Source organism: Lichenostomus cassidix, chromosome 9 (assembly GCF_008360975.1).
Source record: "Lichenostomus cassidix isolate B80296 chromosome 9, HeHo_3.0, whole genome shotgun sequence".
NCBI classification, from domain to species: Eukaryota; Metazoa; Chordata; class Aves; order Passeriformes; family Meliphagidae; genus Lichenostomus; species Lichenostomus cassidix.
Genome location: NC_139490.1, coordinates 245370 through 269480, shown reverse-complemented (window position 1 = coordinate 269480; position 24111 = coordinate 245370). Strand labels below are relative to the sequence as shown.

The 24111-nt window shown below is 45.2% G+C and overlaps 1 protein-coding gene across 9 annotated transcripts in view; it reads right to left on the bottom strand.

Moving 5' to 3' along the window:
* LOC146432992 (uncharacterized) overlaps nucleotides 1-24111 on the bottom strand; it is a 56434-nt gene that overhangs the window by 19273 nt on the left and 13050 nt on the right. For 2 of the 9 annotated variants that reach the window (XR_014853959.1, XR_014853958.1), the window contains exons 2-3: nucleotides 11671-11770; nucleotides 1373-1652 (exon numbers count right to left, since the gene is read on the bottom strand). The exons of 1 other annotated variant lie outside the window; for it this stretch is intronic. Coding sequence is in view for 1 of the 8 variants with exons in the window: in XM_085068818.1 (XP_084924944.1) it covers nucleotides 11671-11770 (100 nt within the window). In the remaining 7 variants the exon portion in view is untranslated. Of the gene's footprint in view, nucleotides 1-1372; nucleotides 1653-9629; nucleotides 9780-11670; nucleotides 11771-14536; nucleotides 18518-23200; nucleotides 23433-24111 lie in introns of those variants that run through there. 6 more of the 9 variants (XR_014853961.1, XR_014853962.1, XR_014853960.1 and 3 more) reach the window with 4 other exon arrangements.

Sequence of the window (24111 nt, the reverse complement as noted above, 5' to 3'; positions counted from 1 at the left end):
GGAACACAGGCCCAGCCTCTATGAGCACATCTTGTAAATGAATCAGAACATCTTCTGTTAAGGTGGGCCTTCTGTTAACAACACCTACTGAAAGGCACGTGAACCTTTTCCTTGACCTCCTTGTGGGGTGCATCACACATTTGGGGCAGAGGAAAATGCACCCTATTTAACTGTACATGTTACTTACAAGTTGAGGGGGTTGTGCTCCAAGATCCAGAGAGCACTGCAATTACAATTCCAAGATCCAATGCACTGCCATTACAGCTGCAAGCAGCAATTGCTCTGTCTCTGCCTCAGAGAATGTGATGCAGACTTGCTGTGCAGGATATGGCTATGCACAGCCTCTTGCAGGCTTTTTGTGCATGTGTGCTGTGTGTGCCCATCTGCCTGTGGTATGCTCACCTGCTTTGTGCTCACCTGCTTTGGGCTCACCCGCCCTGTGCTCACCCGCAATTTGTGCAGAGTTCTATGGTTTTATTTTTAGTTCATTGCTCTGGACAACATTTGGAGTTTCCGATCCATTAAAGTATCTTATTTGGAAAAGCCATGCACTTCTGTCTCCACTCACAGCTGAAGTCTCTGACTGCTGACAGAGCTGAGCTTCCAAAGCCAGCTCCTCTTCTGTCTCTTCCTTTGGCACCTGGCTTGATTTTGCTCTGGCTGGCAATTTTATCTGCACTCTCTGGTCCAGATGTTGCCTGTGGCTCTTCACAAGAATCTCCCAATTGTGCTGTGACCCATGAGGCAAGGAAGGGGCATGGTACGAGGCCTGTTCCTCACCTCAGCTATGATGAAGACTAGGTCATGGCTGGGTCACACCGCCGCTGCTCCTGCTCAGTGCCATCATCACACAGCTCATTGCAATTGTTCACTCCACTCTCCTCCTCCCTTCTTCCTACACTTGCTGCAGGCACAAAATGTTCCCAGGCTCCCACAGCCATGCCTGGGGCATGCCAAGTCCATATGCTGCTGTCCCTTTCACACACATTTCCAAAAGGCAAAAAAAATCACTCTCTGTGCACAGTCCATAAAGCAGAAAGAACAAACCTGGCTCAGATGGCCACAAAAATATGTCATTGTTTAGCAACACTTCACTTGACACCCAGAGATATCAAGTAAAGATACTTTACTTTTGGGGTAAAGTAACATAACCAGTTCTATTTCCAATGCAACATGCCTAACTTTCTCTTAAGTAAATCCCTTTTGTACTCATTTGGTTTAAAACTCTTGGTATGCCAGGAAGAAAAATGTGTATCACATATATTGTACTACAGGTATTATATACCTCTACATTATACTACAGACATCCATTCCTTCTACCATGTATTTCAGGCTACAATCAGAGCACTCTTGGTTTTATTGTAAAACTCACCCTCATAGATTACAAGCAAACGAGTTTCTGTATTAGAAGTCCACAGCTCACAGCTGTCCTTGGCTGTCCCAGGCAGCTAACCCTGTTGGAGATGTCTGCTCCATGCTGACATTTGGAGGGGACCGAATGTGATGTTCCACTGTCACTGTCAGTGGGCAGATGGGCACAGGGGCCTGGAACCCCCTCTGTGGACTGCATGGGTCCATTGGCCTCCAAGCCCAGCTCTGAAGATGCCATCAGGGTCCATCCCCAAGAGCACTGTGGCTTCACTTACAGCTGGCTGCAAAATATAGACCATGAACAGCATGGATTTTAAATACCAGATTTTTTCTTGTCTGATGCTCCCAGCTAGTGGTAAGTTCATGTTTCAAGGTAATATCACATTTATCAGTGTCACAAACAATTGCTGCCTTAAGAATCAACAAAATCCTTCCTTTCGTTAAGTCTCACCTGAAGAGTCCCTACATGCAGGAATACATCTGACAGCTCTCTGGGATGCCAAGGCACAAGCAGTGTAAAGACCCAGGCACTGGGTGAAAGCTCAGACCCAGGGCTGGAAATGTCCTCCTGAGCAGCAGTAATTGCAGCTCATGTCACAACATTCCTGATAACAACAGCTGAAGATCCCTGTTCCAAAGTTACTGTACATTACAGTGCAAAGCTGAACTCTTGTACTTGTCACTGAGGCAGCCTCATGGGGCTTGCTCCCCTCCCTGTCCCCTAATATATGTGAATTATCCTTCCAAATAGCTATTTTTCTACCAACAATATGCACATCTTTTCAAAGGCAAAATGGAAATCCCTGAAAGTATTTCTGGTGCTGCTCCCAGTCAGAAATAACAGTAATCTGATCCACGAGTAAATTCCATTTCTGTTGCTGAATTCCTTTGTGCAAGTATCTTTGCTTTGAAAGAGTTTGGCAGCAGTGAGGCACAGGCCAATTTTACTTATAAGGTGTGAATCAAATGAGATTTGCAAGTTTCTGAGTCACAGAAAGGAAGCATCTGTGGCCTTTCACCATTTCTGTCAAGAGAAAATGTCACAGTTCAGCTATTTTAGATGCAAATTCAGACCACTCACTGTGCCCCGCAGATCCCCATCTCCCACCACCCTCATGCTCTCCCCAGGCACAGCAACTGGAACAATTCCAGTCTTCTCTTGGGACCTGGGGAGCTTCCAGCCTTACTCAAACCTGCTGTTAATGGGATGCATCACTACAGGCTGCAGTGTGAGAGAGTTGAATAAATTATGAATTTGGCAGAATCCAGCAGACACTTTGTGAGAAAAAGAGGTGACCAAGGAAAGGATGAGCTACTCCCCACAGTGCACAGCACTGAAAGTCCTGGGAAGCTGAAAGCCTAAGCTACAAACACTGCTGCATCAGCAGCAAACTTCCAGGGACTGCACTGTGCCTACAGCCTGACCCTGCTGCCACATAAACAAGGGACTACAAGCAACCAACTCCTTCTGTGCTCCTATGCTGCCATGAGAGCTCCCACCCAAGGCCAGGTTGTCCTGAGTGTGGGGAGCTCTGTCACACTGGCTGTGGTAGCTCCAAGGAGTGCATACAGGTGTTCAGCTCCATTTCCTCCAGTCCCAAGGATTTCATGGCCTCCGAGATGCCACTGAGGCCATGCTTAGCCAGCAGCTCAACCACTGGGGTCACTGGCTAAACCCCAAACAAGGGAGTTCATTCTGTCCAAGCAATGAGGTGGGACAGCCTGTGCCCACAGTCTCCAGCAGCATGGTCTCCCTGCATGGCTCCCAGGATGCTGTGTGCAAGTGCTCCCCTCACTTTTTATCTCTTTATCCACTGCTCATGACAGACCTGATTTCCTCCAGGCCTACAGGGATATGCCAAGGACTGGCACATTACAACACGTCATTCCACTGTCACCACTTGCTGCTCTCCAACCCTAATAGACCATTTTGCTGCCCTGTCCCAGATTGGGAGTAATAACACCATCTTCTGCCTTAAAACAGGTTCTCAGGGTTTATAGACAACAGGCATGGTATAAAAACTGCACAGCAGTATGACTAAGAGTGGAGGGTCCTCCGCCTTCCAGCAGTCTGTGGGGTCTGCCCATTGAATATATGGGTGAATTGTCCCATAAAAATCAGTATTGGGCATGCTTATCTGGCTTAATTATTTCCGCGCACTGCTGCTTTCAGCCTGATCCAGCACAGTTCCATGGCTCCACAGCCATTGTCGAACCAAATTCTTCCCTGACAGTCTGTGGAGATGTGTATTTGTCATATGCAATCTATTCCTTGGTTTCTGGCATGTATTTCCAGTGCTTTCTCTTGAAAGCTGTTTCAGATTTTCCTGGCCTTCTCCCTAACCCCTGTGAGCAAAGCCTTGCACAGTTTAATTGTTGACAGCTGTGTCAGGAGAAGCATTTTACAGTTCCTCTTGTTGTAGCACATGAGCTACTGCAACAAAGGGCTGCCTGGGTGTGTAATGCAACCAAATGTGGAAAGCAGACCATGTCTTCTGAGAGGTAGGTTTTGGGGGGTTTTAACTGTTTGTGATGTTTTTCAGAGATAATTGCAGCTCCACACATGAAAATGCTGATAAGTAAGAGGCACCTGAGCAAACAGGTGAAAAGCTTTAAGTGCTGGGCTGGATAAAAGTGAATCTCTCCTCCTTTCCAGGAGTTTGCATTTCAGTTTCACAGTAAAGAAAAATACAATTAAAAAGAAAAAAAGAAAGTCACTTATGGTTGTTTTTTTTTTTCCCAGGCAAAAGATGGGAAATGCTGGGGACTAGATTGCTCTCCCTTTTCTGCCAGGCTGAACTCAAACCTGAAACATCTGTTCACATAACTTGAGACAAGCTCTCCCAGTCAAATAACATAAGCTCAAACTCTTCCTGCCATCAGTGCAGAACTGTCAGTTAAGCTTTTTGTGGAAACCTAAGAATCCAGACACTTCTGACGTTCTGTGCAAGAACTGAATAACAATGTGTTCTCACTACCAGCAAATTACTTGCAGGGAAAAATTGGCATTTTTTCCAAGTATCCTAAAATCTGTTTTTTCTAGAATGACACTGTACACATTATCCCTCAGAAGCTATTCAAACTGGGCAGTATCAGCTATATAAAACAGTATCTCACCCAGCACAACAGGGTTAATTCAGGTGATTGCAAAGATAAAGGACGGGGGAAAATACTCAGTTTTCAATATAAAACCACAGACTGGTTTGTGTTGGAAGAGACCTTTAAAATCATCTTGTCCACCAATCCCACCATCAGCAGGGTCACCTTCCACTAGCCCAGGCTGCTCCAAGCCTTGTCCAACCTGGCCTTGAACAATTCCAGGGATGGGGTAGCCATAACTGCCCTGCACAAGCTGCTCCACTATTAAGGTAAAATCAGCAAGGCAGACAACAGGATTTAAGCTGAAAGTACTGAGGGCCAAATTTACCTGCAGAACTTGCATACAGCCCTGGGTTGAGGGCTCACACCCCTCACTGCATCCCCAGTCTTGGCAGAAGAGGACCTATGGCTTGTGCAGAGCTCGATTCTCATATAAATGCCTGTGTATGTGTATGTATAGAAGAAACATATCTGACTATACAAGTACAAGAAGCTCAGAAACAGAGCAGTGGCAAATCAAGCAAAAAAACACAGAACTGTGCATTATCCTGTCCCTGCTCCTGCAGCCCTCCAAGAACTCTCTGTATTCAACATGTTTTGGAGCATGAACCCCATCCTGTCAGAGAAACAGACTGGAAATCAGTGCTCATTTCTGATTCTGCTCCAAATTTTCTCTCTGTGTGTGTACAAGGCACTTTGTTTCCCTGCTGTTTTCTCCAGCCTCACACACCGTAATGTACAACTGGGGACTGTCCCCAGCTACAACCTGCATAGTGTCCCAGTCAGGGCAATGGACTGGAAGTGAAGGGCTCTGGAAGTCACAGGGGAAAGGGAAAAAAAAAAGAAAACAAAGAAAAAAGAAACAAAGAAGAGAAAAAGGAAAAAAAATATAGCACATGTAGTTCACCATATCCGGTAGCTTTCCCATGCAGAGGAATGCCATCCTGGTTATTTTTGCCTTCTCCCTATGTAGCAGTAGATGGAGCCCTGCTTCCCTACTCTCACCAGCCCGGGGATACAGTGGTACCACAGATCCCAGCTGTAGTTACTCTGTCAGCACCTACCAGCACTGCTGCAGAGGACAGAGCTGGCGGGTCACACAGTGTAAAGACCCATGGAGGGACCTCGGGCTCACAGCTCCTGCCTGACTCATGAAATCCACTGAAACTTGTGAATAACAAAAGCATTCGACTAACCACTTTTCTTCCATTTAGGCACTGGGTAATGTTCTTCCTTGCTTTTGTAAACTGTCATCAGGATTACATGGAATTCAGCAGTTTTATTTCATTTGCAAAATAAGGAATGACAAAATTTGCTTGCTTAGAAAGAACATATGGAAGAGCTGTGTCATGGCCGTGAGCACTGGAAACTACATTACCCATAGGATTTTACAGGAACTAAAGGTCAAGGGATCCATGGCCAATTTCTCAACCACTGGTCACAGCTCTAATGCCTGCAGCCTGCGTGTGACAATAGGACAGAGAAGTGATGAGGGAATCGCTGGCAGCCATCTGCATCTCTGCAAGCTGGGAAAAATTATAAATGTATATGTTGATTTCCTCTCCCCACAACCTCCAAGTGCTCCTGCAAGCAACACTATTACAGCCTGCACAGATGCAGGCAGCCTCTGGGTCATGTACCACTTGGCCAGAACTACTACTACAGTTACTCAAAGACAGGTCGTCCAGGTCTTCTGCAGCAACAGCTGACAAATGGAGTATTTCAGAGCAGTGAGAGCAAAATTCACAGAATCACAGAATATGCTGAGTAGGAAGGACCCACAAGGATCATCGAGTCAAACTTCTGGTCCTGCAGAGTCACAACATGTGCCTGAAAGTATTGTCCAAATGCTCCTTGAACTCTGTCAGGCTTGATGCTCTGATCATTTCTCTGGGGAGCCTGTTCCAGTGCCCAACAATACTCTGGGTGAAGAACCTTCTTCTAATATCTAACCTAAACCTCCTCTGACACAACTTCAGGCCATTCCTTCAGGTCCTATCACTGCTTGCCGCAGAGGAGAGATCACTGTCTGCCCCTCCTCTTCTTCTCACAAGAAAGCTGTATACTCTGATGAGGTCTCCCTTCAGTCTTCTCCAGGCTGAACCCTCATCTGCTCCTCATATGGCTTCCCCTTGAGGCCCTTCACCATCTTTGTTGCCCTCCTTTTGACACTCTCTAATAGCTTAATGCCTTTCTTAAATTGTAGTGGCCAAGACTGTCCCCAGGACTCAAGGTGAGACCACCCCAGTGCAAAGCAGAGCGGGACAATTCCTTCCCTTGCCCAGCTGGCGATGCTGGGCCTGATGCCCCCAGGGCACAGTTGACCTTTCTGGCTACCAGGGCACTGCTGACTCATATTCATCTGTCAACCAGGACCCCCAAGTCCCTTTCTGTGGCACTGCTTTCCAGCATCTCATTCCCCAGTCTACTTGTGCATACAGGGCTGCCCCATCCCAGGTGCAGAATCTGGCACTTTCCCTTGTTGAACGTCATATGGTTGGTGATTGCCCAGTCCTCTAATTAGTTGAGCTGTCTCTGCATGGCCTCTCTGCCTTTGAGGCAGTCAACAGGTCCTCTCAGTTTTTTATCATCTGCAAACTTGCTTAGTATCCATTCCAGTCCTGTGTCCAAGTAATTTATGAAGATATTGAAGAGCACATGGCCAAGGGTGGGGCCCTGCAGAACCCCACTAAGGGACTGCTGCCAATCTGATGTCAACCCAGTCACTGTCACGCTTTGCACCCAACTCGTGAGCCAGTTGCTCATCCATCGCATGATATGTTTTCCCAGCTGTGAGACGGACAGTTTGTCCAGAAGGATATTATGAGAGACAGTATAAAAAGCTTTACTGAAATTCCAAAAGATTGTATCAACTGGCTCCCCTTGATCAGCTAGGTAGGTTACTTTGTCATAAAAGGAAACCAGGTTTGATGAGGAGGACTTTCCTCTCATAAAACTGTGCTGGATTAGACTACCCTTTTTTTTTCTGAATTTTTGGGACGTTGGTATTTGGCTTTGGTTGGTTGGTTGGTTTAAAAATGCACCATGCACATCCTGCTTCATTCTGCTGCACATCCAAGTGCAGGCTTGACTGTAAATAAGAGCAATCCATGCTGCCAGGGAAGGCTATCCTCAAAGCCAGTGTACAACCTGTTGTTCTCTGGAAACATGTACTGCTAGACAAGCAATATATAAAACTACATTTTGACGTGTTTTAGATTCTTTGAAGAAGACAATGTTATGCAAGTAGGAAAACTGAGAATATTGCAAAGTTACATGAGATGCTGGAGATGATATTTGCCAGCAAGGTAACTCAATATACATCTATTCTGGCACTCAATAATTAAAGAGAGGCCCCCAGCAGTGAATTGCAGGATGATTTGCTCACAGCAGTAGCTCTCCATGCCAGAAAGGGGCCAGAACCAGCAGTCAGGCACTCACAACCGTGTGCCTTATCTATACAGTCCAGCTTCAAAATGTGAGTGGGCAGTGGTTTTAGCAGTACTGATTTTTAATTTCTCCAAACAGAAATTAATGGAAGAAGGAAGATTAGACACCCATCCCTGAAGATGGGGGTTTTCTACTGATTTGCCTAGAAGTAACTGACTTCCTGAATTCAAGACCTTATCCCACCTCTGATCCTGCCCCTGATCCTGACCAGATATAATGGTCTGTTCAGACAGGATCCATGCCCCAGCCCTAACTGAGTGAAGACCTAGGTAAGGACTTTGGCATTTGATCTTTACTAAGCAGAAGCTAACAGCTGACAAATTAAATACTTCAGAGTACTGCAAATTAAACAGTCCCGCAGTCACGAGTGCTGGCATATGGAAAGCTGCCACTAAGCTAATAATAGAATTGTCTACCACAGCACAGAGGGAGGTCCTGGCATCCCAGAGTGACCACACATCTGGACATTGGGAATACAGCCATCAGCAAACTATGTTTAAGTAGCTCATTCTTGCTACCTTCCTGACAGCTGCTCATCTTCTCTCACCACAGGCCAAGGGCAGTGGCCCACAGGCAGTAATGTGGCACTGGGAACAAACTGGAGCAGCCACATGCACAAAGGAGAGTCCCTCAGTAGAACCCTGCCTGTCTGCATACACCTGCTTTACTCAATTCACCAAAAAATGGGCAACTGGTTCATTTGTCACACACCCGCATTTGCATATTCTGGACACTGGTCACTTTCACTGATTCCTTCAGGTATCTATGAGGAGTGTAAAGCTGCTGGAGGATGACCGTTCCTGGCTCACTCCAGCCTGACCCCGGCACAATTTTCTTGTGTGCAGCAAAGCCACATTTCTTAAGAATGGGAGGAGAATCAGACCCAAGAAGTGGAAGATGAACCAAACATGTAGATATCACTCACAACGAGACACAGAGAATGATTTCCAGACAGGTGGGTATGGAGCTTGCACAAGGTATTCACCCATTAATGGATGACAGAGGAAAGCAAATCAAGACAGTGGATGGATCCAGACGGCAGACAGGCTAGTCACCAGCAGCTGCCTTCAAAAGAGACCCAGGCAGGGATGGGAAGACCAAAGCATGGTATGTGCTACAGGAGCCAGCAGCAAGAGCATGGATGTTTGATACAGCTGTGGGAGAAGTACACTGGCATGAGGCACCCATCACCCATATTCACAGCGCTCCTGGAGAGGCCAGATGAGGCTGATTCACAGCACTTCCCCCAAACTATGTCCTCCCCTCTGTGGCACAGAGAGCTAGCAAGAGATAATGGGCACTAAAGAGCAGAAGGGAGATAAAGCACTACAGAGAAGAGGGACATGAAATGCTGGAGAGGAGATATGCATGAGTGCCCAAACACACAAAGGAACAAGCTTGAGTACAAGGAATGGGCAGGCTCTGCCAGCTTTAGTACTGAATCACTGCTTCTCTTCCTGAAGTACTTGCCCCATGTACTTGAAAAGACTTTCAAGGTACCAAACTGTAGAAAGCTGCACCACTGCTGAGCAAGCTGGATATCACAGGGCAAACCAAGTGGAGACAGGGCAACCATGCTTGTTAAGGATCCACCAGTCTACAGAAGAACAGTTCATCCTGGCTAAGGGTGGCTAGAAGATCCTGCTCCTAAGGAAGCAAAAGGAAAGGAAACTCCAAGAAGTTTCTTGGTAGTCCCATTCTGTACCCACCGACATCCACTGCAAGGGGTATTTGTTGGCTGAAGAGATGTACCATCAGTGGTGACAACGACTACAGCAGGGTTAATTAGGACATCTTCCCTCTTTGACAATAAAACAGACCCAAGTGTTTCAGATTCACCAAAGCGGATTTCTGAACACCTGTGAAAACAAAAGCCTTAGGATCAATCAGCATCTTGTTTTCCAAGTTTGTGCATAAAACACCTGGTGCATCCACACAAGCTGCTGTTCAGTCAACCCTGATACTGATTGCTCATAGCAATGGCAAATGCACACAGGGCTCTCCACTGTAGATGTATGCTCCAGAAAAATCTAGTCCTCTTTGCCTGCAATTGTAGCAAGAAAATAAAACTCAAAACGAATCTGCAGGTTCTTCTATTTAATGTTTCAGTGCTTCCTGATCAGAGTGATGGTCCTGCACCTATTAGTTTTCCCAGCAAATATAGCTGCTGTCTTCCACGTGTGCAAAGCCTCCAGAAGTAGAATTTAGCTGACAATTTCATCCTTACAGAGACTTCACCTATTGGCTCTGCATCATCTGCCTGCAGAATGAGGCTTTTACATCATGTCTGATTGGGAACATGAGCTTCCAAAATCTCAGAGCTGCATCAGGTGAGATTACTGTTGGCCTTTTGATAATGTTCCTTTGAGCTTGCCAGAGCAGGAGTTTGACTCCTGCAGCACTGACTCCAGGGGACACACCTGAGATGGATTTCTTCAGGACTGGCCAGGTTCCTCCACCTGTCAGGAGGAAGGGATGGCTTTTTCCTTGCTCAAGGTATGGATCACTGCAGCCAGGGATGACAGGGAGCACTTACTGAGGCCTGCTCTTTCCTCAGCACAGGGTGCTGACCACAGCCATAATAAAGATTTTTGGCAACAAAAATCACCAATTCTCTACCTGTGGCTTGTGTATCTCCTCTCTCTTTGGTCCCTTTATGCCCTCCTCTTCTGCTGCCACCTCGATCTTTGTGCTCTCCTGCCCCTGCTTTAGCTCAAGCAGTTCACCATACTGAAAATTGTGAAGAGCAGGAGACAGGATGAGAGAGCACTGGGAGGCTTATGCCCTTTTATTCCCTTCATCTCTTTCTGGGAAGGTGACACTGGACCATGCATAGCAATGGTGTTAATACCACACAGGAGAGCTGCTCACGAATTGAAATATCAGGAACACTGACAGTACTCGCAAGTCTCAGAAAAGAAAGGTGATGCGGAACTGGCTTGTTCATCTTTTCCATGACAAGAAACATTCAAACCCCTGTTACCAGCATAAACATTGTCTGCTCCCATCACACTTTGCAACTCGCCATACTCCATGTTTGGATCACATGAATAAAGAACGCCAGAATGAGCGTTCTTGCCTTCCTCAGAATGAGCTCAAAATGCAACAAAACTAAACCCCCTGTTGTGCTTTGCAGGCTCCAAAGCATTCACCTGCTCAGTTTATCATATCACAGCCCATGGATGTATCAGCCTTCTAAGTAAAGCAAGCTGGTCACCCAGAGCCAGCTGCTTGCAAGGACTGCAGGAAAGTGGCCTGTCCAGGGCCAGGAGCCCTTGGGCCAGTGGTGGCCACCAGCTGTCAGCCAGCCTGCATCATCCAGACAAAAATCCTCCATTTTCAATACAAATCCATTCACAACTGAGTAAAGAGGCAAGGAAGAAGGGCAACCAGCTCTCAGAAGAACATACACAGCACTGTCTTCAGCTCCCATTTTTCATTACTTTTCTGCTTTATGGCCCTTAACACAAGAGGAAAAATGGAGGCAAGCTGCAGAAAGCAATCAGTTTCTCTTTCAGCTTCTCATGCATTCACACCAAAGCAGAGCTTGGATCAGAGACACCCACAGGAAGTGCCAGAAAACACACTCAAAGCTTTGTGAAGAACTGCTTTTACAGGACACAGGTTGTTTTGGAAATCACAAGCAAAGAGAACTGAAGTGTAACAAGTTTTTGAAAGGTCACCAGAAAATTCCTATGGCATTTCAGACACAATAAAACCTTAGGACTTCATGATATTAATGAGGAATACCCTAAAGAAGCCTTCCTGGAAATCACAAGTGAATCCTAGGGACTTTGACCTAAGCTGGAATCCGGCTGCTTCAAATCTTGCTGCAGAAAGGTTTATAACCCTGAAATAACAGAAAGGACACAGCAATAAAGTACATGTAAGAATAAGACCCATTGCGGAAAATAAATAAATCTGATTTAGTAAAACCAGGATAAGATAGGATGTTAGCCTTGGCTTCAATGGTTCTGAGCTGTGTCTCAGTTAGAATCTGTAGTAGAGAAGCTGTACTCTAAAATTAGACAATAAACTAGCTCGATTTTTTAAGGATTAAATTCTTTGTATGCTTCTCAGTAAAAGCTGACTCAAACAGCCTTCTCTTTAGTGACTGCACAGTTAGATTTTGGGGTGTCATGTACCTGCATTGGGCCAAATTGCTACAGTTTGGCCCTTTATTCAAATGAAGGTTTTCTGGGGGAAATAGCGCTTGCAGTAATGAGCCATCTCTGGGGCCCCAACAGCACAAACTGTAGTTCACGCTAACATACCAGCTATTCCAGATTTCCTTCTAACCTACATTACACACAGGCAGAGGTTTCATCAGCTGTAATTTCTCTCACACATACAGAACCAGCCTGCACAATGGCCCAGCAGGCCCTGGGCTCTGGCTTTCAAGGTTGAGAGAGGGCTCCAACCCCCATCCCAGGGTGTCACAGGTATCAGATATTTGTGTGTATGAATGAGGTACACAATTGCTCCAAATCTACTATTTGTATGTGCAGCTTGGAAATATAAAATGAAAAGGCAGAGATTTTATAAAAGCTTGGCCATCAAAACAGGAAAGCAAGAGAATATATGGGCAGCAATCTAATTTCATATGACAACCAATGCATGTTTGCTTTATGGATATCAGTTATCTACATAGGCCTTGAAAAACACTCAGATAAAAGAAGGGATATCCCATGGTTTTCCTCTCCATTCAAAGGCAGCCTAAAGTAGCAGCTTTGGTGATTTGGTTTCCAGAGTTTCTCAGGTTATGATGTAAGGAGACAAAAGACTGATTATGATTATGATTATGACTGATTCCTGCCTCTCTGTACTCTGTCGCTCTCTCCACCGAGTGCTTTCTTAACTTTTCTCATGACTGACTACCTGCTATGCCAGTCCTGGTTTTCCTTCCAGATAGCAAACATCCATCTCCTGGTTGCACTCACTTGGAGGAGGCAGCAAGCCTGCTGCCTCACTCCACACAGCACTGAAACAAGTGACATGAGACTAAACTTCACTGTAACCACAAATGTACCTAATAAGCTGAAAAGTGTTGGACCAAGCTTGCATGACACTCTGCTTGCAGAAGTCTCAGACTTGTGGATAAAACAGAGCACCAGTTTTAGGTGCATGTTATGTGGTAGATGGAGGCCACTCCTTCCACTGTTAGAGGCACATGAACAGAGAAACAGTGTTAGACCCAGCATTAGCAGCTGATCATTGCAATGATGGGAGAGATTTATCCTGTAGCACCAGATATTAAAGGCTTTACATAGTATGTCACCTGCTCAATAAACCCAAGATCAGGAGACACAGACACACCTGTAGAGATGATAAATAAAGCACGATAAAAAGACAGAGTTACAAAGACATCTTTAACATCCATCATGAGACCTAGATGGAGGCTCTGTGCTATATGCCTCACAGTCATCACTACCCTCTTCCTTTGAGGGATTCCCACCTCAGTAACCCAGCATTCTCTGGAGCGAGAGTTGTGAGTTCTCTCATCAGGCCACAGCAAAGGCCAGCAGAGAGCACCAAGCCTAAACCCAAGAGTCTGAAGTCATTTGAAGACAAAAGCACACATGGAAAAAACTTTCCATTTAAAACATGGGTTATAAAAGCCAAGCAGTTGTGCCCAGTACTGTGATCAAATGCCATCCTTATTCCATCACAGCTTGAAATAGGTTGGGTAACAGGCAAACAACTGTAAAAATCCCGAGCTTCTGCCAGTGGACACGCAGCAGGCAGCGGCACCGTGCTGGCTCACTTTACTTCCAGCATTGTGGCGTTTGTCCAAGGAAAGCCTCCATTATGCTTCAGGAACACACTGACTGTCAGGACATCCAGAGGAATCTTGCTGGTAAACTACACACTGCAAAGGCTCCACAGGCCCCAGCACTACAGGCTGAGCATGGCCAGACCTCAAGAGAACCCTCAGCTAACAGTACATGGGCAAAAACGCCCTTATTCCATTTACCCAGTCCATAGGACAAAAGCTAGATGTATGATCCATGGTCTTCCCAGATCTTCTTAACCCCCTCTGTCAAGCCTAGGTAGTTCTCCTATTTTAGCTGCTGCCTGCACAGGCTTTGTTAGTGCTGGAGGCTAAGGCTTTGTACCAAGCCCCAGGAGTTCGGTACATTCTGTTCAGTGTGCCAAATGCACTGAATAACCACTTACATTTGCATTTGCCTAAACATAGCCTAAACATATTGAAAACAAATAACAGGAATAAGTTTAGTACTTGAGACACAATTAAAGGCTAAAAACACCCATCAATAATTTGGTACTTTTCCAAACAGACCAGAAAAAGCAATAAAAATAAAAATAATTGAAATGGCATTTTCTGTACTGCAGCAAAAAACAAAGAATAAAAAGGTTGAGATATTTGCCAAGAACTTTAAAACCTATTCTTAACCAGTCAGTACATTTTATGAGCTTATCTGTAGATAAGATAAGCTGCTAAATACCATTTCTGGGGTTTAGACTTTTTGCTACAGGCATGTGCAATCTCTGTTGCTGCCTGAGCCTGGCTGCTTTCCTCTGTAGCCGCAGCAGGATCACAGAGGTAGCCAGCCTCACAGCAGAGCTGCTGCATTATGAATCAGATCATGCTCACCAAGGAAAGCAGGCTGGAGTGTTGAGGGTGGGCTTGAGAGAGCCAAGAGACTCGGGGTGCTATTCTTGGCGGCGCCAGCGATTCACCGCGTGACCTTGTGAGAGTGACTTAATCACTGCATGGATCAGCTTCCCAGACTCTCTGTGTCAAACCGCAGTGCTGCAAACACCCTGGAGGCTGCTTGCTTCAGGGAAGGGAGAAACAGAATGAGACTATCTGAAAAAGAAAGGAAATCATGTACTGCATGAGGGTGCAGTTACATTGCTGATTTCAAAGGCAGCTTGGACTGTTTGGAACAAAGGCTCTAACTCATGTAATAAAAGAGAAATGAAGTGTTAAAAATAGGAATGGCATCCCCTTAGTTGTTTTATCTCTCTGGGCATTGGATGAGGCAGATATTACTGTAATCAAATGCCTGTAAGGTGTCTGGATACTGCTATACCTGATGAGATTCATCCTCTAAACGTCCCTGCATGAGGGGAGGAGGAGGCTGAGCCCTATTTGGTCTGGAGCTGATGTACAGAAGAGCACTCCCACAGTTAAAGACAGCCCCTGTCGCAGTATCTGTGATGTGCACCAACGATGTTCTACTGCAGCTCCACCTGGTAATAGCACAGGATTCAGCCCACCAGCAGCAAGAGGAATCCCCACTCACAGCTGCTGTGAGCTCAACCTGGGCAGCGGCTCAGAGAGCACTGTGGTGCTGACAACCCCTGGCCACGGGGCCCCTAGCCAGCCCAAGGCATGACGGGATGTCAGCTGGGCTGTCTAGTCACCAGGAGTTTCACTGAAACTGTCTCAGCCGTGCCAGACAGCAAGTCACTCGATCTGGCACACCCTGTATCGCCTGCAATCATCTGTACCATGGGCATGACACAGCCTCCAGAAGGAAGCACCCAGTGGATGCTGGAATCCAACAGGTTATTGCTCGAGTCTGTGTGGTATTCATGGGTAAGGTCCATGCAGTATTCATGGGTAAGGTCCATGCAGTGGGTAACTGCAAGCTGAGGGTTCCTTCTCTCCGCTGACAGAGCAGAGAGGGCTGCTATAATGGCCAATCCTGCTCCATCCCAACCTAACAACAGGCACCTACAGTCCCACTCACTCCCAGTTTCTGTCCAGTTGCGCAAGATTGCTTTGGCTGCCACCCAAAGCCAAGATCCAGCTCTGAGTGACTTCAGGAAGCCATTAGCCCTGCTGCTGTACAACAGTGGGATTTCATTCCTCTGTAACAGAAGGCTCCAATTTGCATATCTTGCCCCCACATCAACACTTTAGCATCATAACACACCACAGATCACATCTGGAAACAGCCTATTTAATCCTAGAGGTCTTTTCTAACCTAAACAATTCTATGGGTCTGTAAGACTACTCTGCCTAGAACGCAGACCTCAGCCTCCACTGCAATAAATGGACATTTCCACGGAGGAGAAACCAGTCACCACCTGCTGTGTTCTGGGGCAGGGAGCTGGTTGCTTTGTAACTATATTCAGAAACCCAGTGTCATCAGTTATGTATGTTTGTGTCAAAGCCGTTTTCCAAAATACTGCCAGCCACAGCAGAGAACAAATCCTCCGTCCAATTACCACATACAATTTCAAAGCCCAGGCAGATCCTAGATTGCATCCTGCAGCCTGGATTCACAGCTCCACCTCAACATGCCACCGCATGCTTTATTGGAACAAGCTGCCTTCTCTTTCTGTGCACCACATAATCTCACACTTGCTGTTTTCACTCCTTTACTTCTAGGTTAGCTGTACCTTTGCTGAGCAGAAATACTGCAATTCCAAAGAAAGCAACAGTGACAAGTCACTTCAAAAAGTGACAGTAGCCATGACTGCTAAGACATGGCACAGAAAGGCTGCTGAGCAGGGACTGTCATTACCATTTTACAGACAGGAAAATATACTCCTTCTGAAGGCAAGGACGCAAACCAGCACTTTGCAAGTGACCGGATTAGCTGCTTTTGAATGCCAATAATCACTTGCGTTTGCTCTCCATTTACCACATTAATCCCACGGAGCACACGTCAGTGACTCACTCTCCCCTCTGCCCCTGAACGGCCACAGATCTGCTCATCTCACCACTTCATCAGTCACCAAACACCCTGTTATTGGACAACCTCTCTCACAAAACAGTTACATGATTAACTCAATTTGAATAAACTCTATACTTCACCCAGACTGAAGTCCCCTCCTGCTTCTCCAGAGGGCTCCATGTGCCTCACAAAGGCATGTTGGTTCCATCACTGCAGTCTCTCTTCATTGCCGAAAAACTGTTTATAAAGCCCCAAAGCCGCACAGCTTACACAAAAACTAATGTACACAAAATCATGTGAGCCACTGGACTGGTATGCCTGACAAGATCCTGCTCCTGGCACAGGTCAGGGACTCAGTGTGGGTCTTGGAGCCAGCCTGCCTTGAAGCAGCCAGCAAAGTCAGCTAAAGCGTGAACCTACAGCACAGAAATTCTGCACACTGCTGTCCACAGCTCTGGTTGCAAGGCAGCTCTCCCCACTGCCAGATACTCTCCACCCAAAGACTTAATTTCAGGGAACTCTGTCACTTCCTGGTGAAGATCAGTGAGCAAGGCAGAGGCTGAAACAGTGGCTGAAACACTTCTGGCTCATAGGACCCAACCCTGGCCGCCAAACACAAACCCAGTTTTAGTTTTGCTGCCTCTCCCATTTAGGGCAGCCTCCATGACAAGCATGTGTTGTGGTTCCTGTAATTCCACAGTAACCTCCACAGTTAGTTCTCTATCTACATATGGATTTCAACCTTTTCACCACAGCCAGAAGCAGTTTTTATTTTCCTAGGATTTCCTAAATCTTTTAATCTTTGACCTCTGAAATCTGTAATTCTACTTTTAAAAGTCCATATTCATGAAGGGAGATTGAAGTGACCAAACTGCTGGTACCAGGGAGAGAAGAAATCCTATTTTTCATTCTTCAGTTGCAGTTTATGGTATCTCATTTTACAGTCGCCAGCCAGGGAAAGGCTTACGTAAGAGTTAATGCAGAGATTGAAGTGACTTACAGAGCATTTCACTAACAGAAGAACACCCAGCAGAAATTTGGAAGGGAATTGTGTACAGTGCTCTGCTGGGGAACAGGACAGCAGTTGGGACTGGTGTGATCTTAAGATTTGGCAATACTAATCATCACTTAATACCAGAGAGACTTGGACATGCTGGAAAGTGTAATGAAGAGGCATGAGAATGATAAAGGTGTTGAAGCACCTGACATACAGGGAGAAGCTGGGAGAGCTAGGAACATGCTTTGAAGAGAAGAGCTAGACCAAATGATCCCTGGAGGTCCCAGCCTCAGCTGTCCTTCAGTTTTGTAAGAAATAGGGAGAATGTGATTTGTTTAGTCTAGAAGGAGAAAGCTAAGTGGGCATAACAGATCCTTTAGCAGACAGAGATCCAGGTTTCTTCTTTCCAGTACAGATCAAGAACTAACAGGCTAGTTTTGGGGAATGAAAATGTAGGCTGAATTTCTACAGGTAATGCTGGAACAGACCATGGAATGGTATCAGCAGCAGAATTAAAGAAAATAGGTTAAGAGTCATCAGGATAGCCGAGGTATTACCAATCCTGCTTCAGAGGGGACCTGACTTTATATTTCACTGAGCTGGCAATGAGGCACAGCCTGTTTCAGTAGCCAATACCTGTTTGTTGATCACGGAAAGACACAACCAGATGATGCAGGACACGTCTGATCAGCACAGCCTTGCTCTAGGTCAGTGAAAAAACCACCCATGCTCAGGTATCTCTGGCTGGCCAAATGCCTGCTTTGTGTTTGTCCAGTGCCTGGTCCACAGGGCTGATCTTTGGGGAGATCCCACAGCCCCTGGGAGCACAAATAGTCACCACAGATCACTACCATTGGTCCTGCTGATGTCAGGCTGAACATCGAGGCAAACAGCTGACTGAAAGGTCCTTTACTTTGACCTAGCAGAGCAGCAAACTGGGGTTGAAACTACTCAAAGGTAGCAAATAGATAAAGCCAACTAAAACCAAGTTATCTTTTCTCATGCAAAACATCAGTTGTTCGTACTAACATGGCTGGTAACTGCTGGCCTGTCTCCATAAGCAGGGACTATGGCCGAGTCTCTCCAGAACAAGTCTGGCAAATTGGAGGTTTGGGGTTGTGCAAACTGATTGATGCTTGAGAGCAAGCAGAGATCTGTACTGCCTTTTTGATAGTGAAAATAAAGCAAAACTTCATAAGGAAGGATGTTATGGGCCAGAATCCACACATAACATTAGCAAGTGGAACATGTGCCAGCCTGGGAGGAACATCCCTGTTGCACAACAGAGACCCAGGGCTCCTCTCACTGTTTCCAACCCCCTCTCCCTGTCAGCATAGCCTCGTGGCAGGGCAGGATGGGTTTTGTGGCAGGGCAGTATGTCTCCACTTCCAGGTGAAATGGTAGCACTGGGACTTTCTCCATACTGAGAGCTGAAACAACTCTCAGTTGTTTCATCAATTGGTGTAATGCATTCTATACACTTCTGTTACAGCCCATGCTGTCCAAAGACCCAAGCTGTCGCTGAGATGTAGATTCAAATTAACTCAAAGCAAAAATAAATATCAGCCACTGCTTTACAATTCAAATTCATGTGAAGAAGCCAATCTCTGAATGCAAAATTAGATCAACCCAGATTCACAACCAGATCTTGTATATAAACAGACCAAGTTTGCTCAATCTTGGATTTGTGCCACTTTCAATGTTTTTCCAGTCTTGCCATGATCATCCTAAGCCATGGACCCAGGGGTGCAATATTTCTGATGCATTACCATCACACGCATACTGTGGTGTTTCCCTTGTATTTCTGCTCTCTCTACTCACACGTACAGGGGTGTTGCAGATACAGTGTTTGGATACAGCCCTACCTGCTTCAGGAATTCACCTCACAGCTGTCTCCACAGTTTATAGCACTGCCAGGCTACAACTATTCCACCTGTATTTGCCTTGCCAAGAGTGTCTCAAATGGAAGTATCTGGACTTGTGAAAACCAAATAAGGTAGTAGGTAGTTTTAAGAACAGGGAATAAGATAGTGCTTTAATTAGAAAAACATTAACCACAGCCTCCGCAGAGGGTTTGGCAGATGAGGAACCAGCAAGACAGAGGAACAAAACCCAGAGAGAAGTACTGTGGAACTACTGCACACACAATGCAAACTCTGCCTTGAGGAATTATGTCAGAACAAGGTTAAATATTTCACTGGGACTAATACTTTCCATTTAATTTATTTTCATAAATCAATCTGCATAATGTATGCTGGCATACTTTACGTTTCAATTTTGCTTACAGTAATAAAACTAACTCTGCAAATCATCCTTGGCTGTATGTTATTTTTACATCCAAGAGCACTGAGTGATAGAAGCTTGGCAGGACTGACTAAGAGAGAAAAAGCATTCTACTTCCCAAACATAGCAGAACAAGCCTGGTTTTAAAGCAGTAGGATGAAAATGACTCAGCCTACAGTTAAAATTAGAGGTATGATGAGACTGAGACTGCAAGAGAAGTACTGAATTAAATGCATTTTTACTCGACTCAAACAAGCTTTTTTTATTAGTGCCTGGTAAATGAAATACTAGGAACTTTAAAAGTCTGTGAAACAGTCAAACCCACAAGGTGTTTCATGGAGGCAGTGCCACCTGCCATCATCAGCACTGCAGGAAAGCCAGCAGTGACAGAACACGGGAGCTGCATGGGGCAGATGCCATGGGTCTGGCTTCCCCGCCTCCAGTGCTGGCATGGGAGGACCAGGCAAAGCTGTGATAAAAGGAGAAGTGGCAGCACCATGCCACACACATTCCTGCTGGCAGTGGCACCCAGAGCTCCTGCCGAAATGCTTTGCAGCTGCCTTTGCCTCCTCCAGCCCATTTACTGGAATGGTCACGGTGGTTTCCCCAAGGCCCCCTCTTCCTCTCACGCACCACGAAGTGGCCACAGCCCCATCTCCCTGTGGCAGCAGCCGTGGCACGGCACTGGTGCTCACCAACCAAAGCATTTCTCAAGTCAAATACTGACACTACTTGCACAGCCATGAAGCACCTGGCTCAGAGTCAGCCTGACACCGTTTTCAGTATCTTTTGTTGCTTTGTTGTGCTCAAGAGACAGACACACAGTAGTTCTGGAGCCTCTTATAACAAACAATTACTGAACCTCACCTCAAATACATGTATATGTATATGTATATGTATATGTATACATGTATGCGCATGCGTATGTATATGTGTATATGTACATATTTTTCATAGACATAAAGAAATAGAAAACTCTCAAACATTTTGAATGCAAGATGAAAAAAAGCATTAACTGGAAGAATTCACTAGTCCAAATAACAAAATCAAGATATTCCATTCCCCTCCTCCCAGTTACACTATTTACAGCAATCAGGAATGTGTCACAGCTCAGCATTCCGACCCACTGCCTGCTCAGGCTTTTCCTTTCTCCAGCAGGAAATCCTCCAGCTGGCTCTACTTTGTTCTGTAGCACATTTTAAATCAGCTTCTTTGCATCAATTGAATTTAGGTGCATGCAGGCATATTGGTACCTGCACGTGGGTGCTCCTCCTGGTGAGATCTCCTTACTTTCAATTTCTTACAAGCAAATTAAAAGCAAAAAAAGAGAAAAAAGTAACTCTTTCAGTGATTTTTCTGCAATACACACACATACACACATTCTTTAAAAAAATGTAGAAAACAACAGACACCGAAGGACTCCGCATCTCCCAATGTGGATTGACCGAGTCCTGCTTAAGTTTACGTTGAAGCATTTGCTCAAATAAGCGTTGCAGATCTTTCCTTAACAGGAAAAATTTTGATTTCCCCCAGCCTTTATGCTTAGAAATAAAATTATTTGCAAGCTGGTCTCATATAACACCATGGGCCAAATGTTACCCTAGACATCGATTCTGTGGCAACTTATGCAAATGCTTAAAATTGTGTCTCTCTCAAGTTTTCTTGGGGAAGCGTCATGCCCCTGATGGGCCTGGGCTTTCAGGGGTAAGGCGCTTGATTCTGAGGGGAAAGGCCCTCAGGTTCTGTTCCAGGGATGGGAAAGAGGCATGGACTATGGGTGAGCAGGAAAACCAAACCCTCAGTTTGGCTGTGGGTAGAGCACGAGGATGTGAATCACTCCTGTTTCAGAAGCAGTACCCTTAGCCTAAGGCTAAAAGAAGCAAAATAGGGAGTAATGTAGGACACTTGCTAGGCAGAGTATCCTCGGTTGGGTTTTGTTTTGTTTGGTTTGTTTGTTGTGGGTTTTTTGATGCTTGACAGCTATTGCCACTAAAAAGAGCAGAGCCTGTGACAATACAGAGAATATAATTGCTTTACTCTAAGAACAGGAGCAGCATTTTCACCAAACAAGAAGGGACCCGTTGGATTGTTTTAATTTCTGGTATAGCTGGGCATGTCTTATGTCTGGCTCAAAAAAAATGGAAATGCATAATGAAGGCAGTCAGTTATCTTGTAGGTAACCGAACACAATTCCCACTACAGGACAGGATCTTTGGCAAGATGTGGTATCAGTACACTACGGAAACTTAGTACCGCCAGCTGAATAGATTTGTCAAATTTCTTTCTGCAAAATGTTATGTCTACTACTACTAGAAATAGCACAGCTGAGTGATAAAGCTTTAAAAAGTGTGAACAAATATTTGCTCTATTTTCAAGTCTGTTTGCCTTGTGAACCTGACAACATTTTGTTTTTTCAGTCATGTTTCATGTGCACAAGGCCAGCACTCTCACCCCCTACACCTGCGTTCTCATAAACAGGAGCAATGCTTAAACAGATTCTGCAGCAACTTGTACAGGACTGAGAAGGCAGCTTTATGGGACACTTTCATCTAAAAAGAAACAGGAATAAAATAACCTTATCTAAGAATATTGTCCTTAAAACACTGAAATGCTCTTTAATGTCCACTGGATGAGGTCTGGCCCCACAAAGACTGAAGGAATTTCACATTGCCAGAACCTTCCTTCCATGAATAGGCACTGATTTCATGTACTACTTTAGGATCAGGTCTTAGAGGACACTATTTTTAACTATATGAAGAACAAGCATGTCTAAAACATCTTAACCCTCCAGCTGAAGCTACATATACTTTAGAGCTATTCTAATATATGCATCATTAATGTGTATATTACTCAGAAAATGGTAAACAGCAAGTGTTGCAGTAACTCTCATGTCACTAACTTTATTACTATACCAAAATATGCTCCTGTAAATTAACTAGAACATTATGGAGTGCCATAAATAATTAAAACTATAACTGACAAAATGAATGAAACAAGAACATCCTGTAACACAGTATTCTTTCTACCCAACTTCATAATTTTCTAATTTGAGTAAAACAGTAAATCTGATTTTGTCTGAGCACAAAAAGGAATTTGTTAATATCATTTACTAATTTGGAAAGTAGCTTGGTTGGAAAAAAAATCAAAATATTTTAAAACCTCCACAGAGGCCATTCAATTATAGAACATCAATCTGCATGCCACACAACACAAACTGCTCCTCTATCATCCCTCCAAGGTCCCAAGGTGAAGCCAAAGGGAGAACATCACAGCAGTGAGAACCACCCAGGACAAAGCTCTACTGCTAATGGTGGGTCACCAAGCCCAAAGAAGAAGCCCATCCTACCTGGTCTCAGAGGATGGGGAAAAGAGATGGGCTTCGCCAGTCACCCCAGCTGACAGAACTTGATGCTTAGGGAAGTGAGCAGGCACTCTCTGTCTTCCACCAGCCAGGCTCTCCAACACCAATACCTGCTGTACAGCACCATGGGCAAGGATGACTGCTGAGTGCAGGGCACATACAGGAGAAATAGGTTCTGCTTTGGCACATGAAGTTAGAACACTTCAGCTTTTGACATCTAGAAGTGAGAAGAGACAGGTGAACAGCACAGAAGTGACATCACTGTATCTTTTAGAGGGATTTTTAAAGCAGACCAAAGGTGCTTTTATACAAGTTGGTAGAACTTGCTGCTCTATTACTTCAGTCAATAGGAAGTGTCAAATTGGTTTTGCAGTTTTCTATTGTTCTGTTTTGTTTTGCTTTTTAATTTTCATTCTTTGGTTTCACTGAAATAACAGGTCTCGTTTTTTAGATAGACATAAAAGAGGCTGACAGGCAACATCTGCTGCTTCAGTGTCTCCAGGTAGATTCCGTATTCGGCTCCTTCACTCCTCAGCTTCCTGCTCTGTCTTCTCTGAAGAAACACAGAACTTTCCATCTGCCTTTTTTTTAAAATTTGTTAGTGTTTATTTACTGGACAAAAAGCTTTATCAATTAATGTGTTTATGCTGCCTGAGGTAGCTCTGACTTTCATTGGAACAGAGCACCATCCCTACCACCATGCCGGGGCCAGACCTTGTGTGGCTCCCTGACCATGCAGCCCTGTTCCCCTCCACAGCAGTGGGAAGAATGCTGAGGGGTGGTGGCCCAGGATGAACTCTCAGGGTGAAATCCCTATGGGGATAGAGCTCTGACCTTGTTTCTGAGGCCTCCAAGAAACAGGTTTCTACATCTCTCGAGCTCACCATGGCACAGAA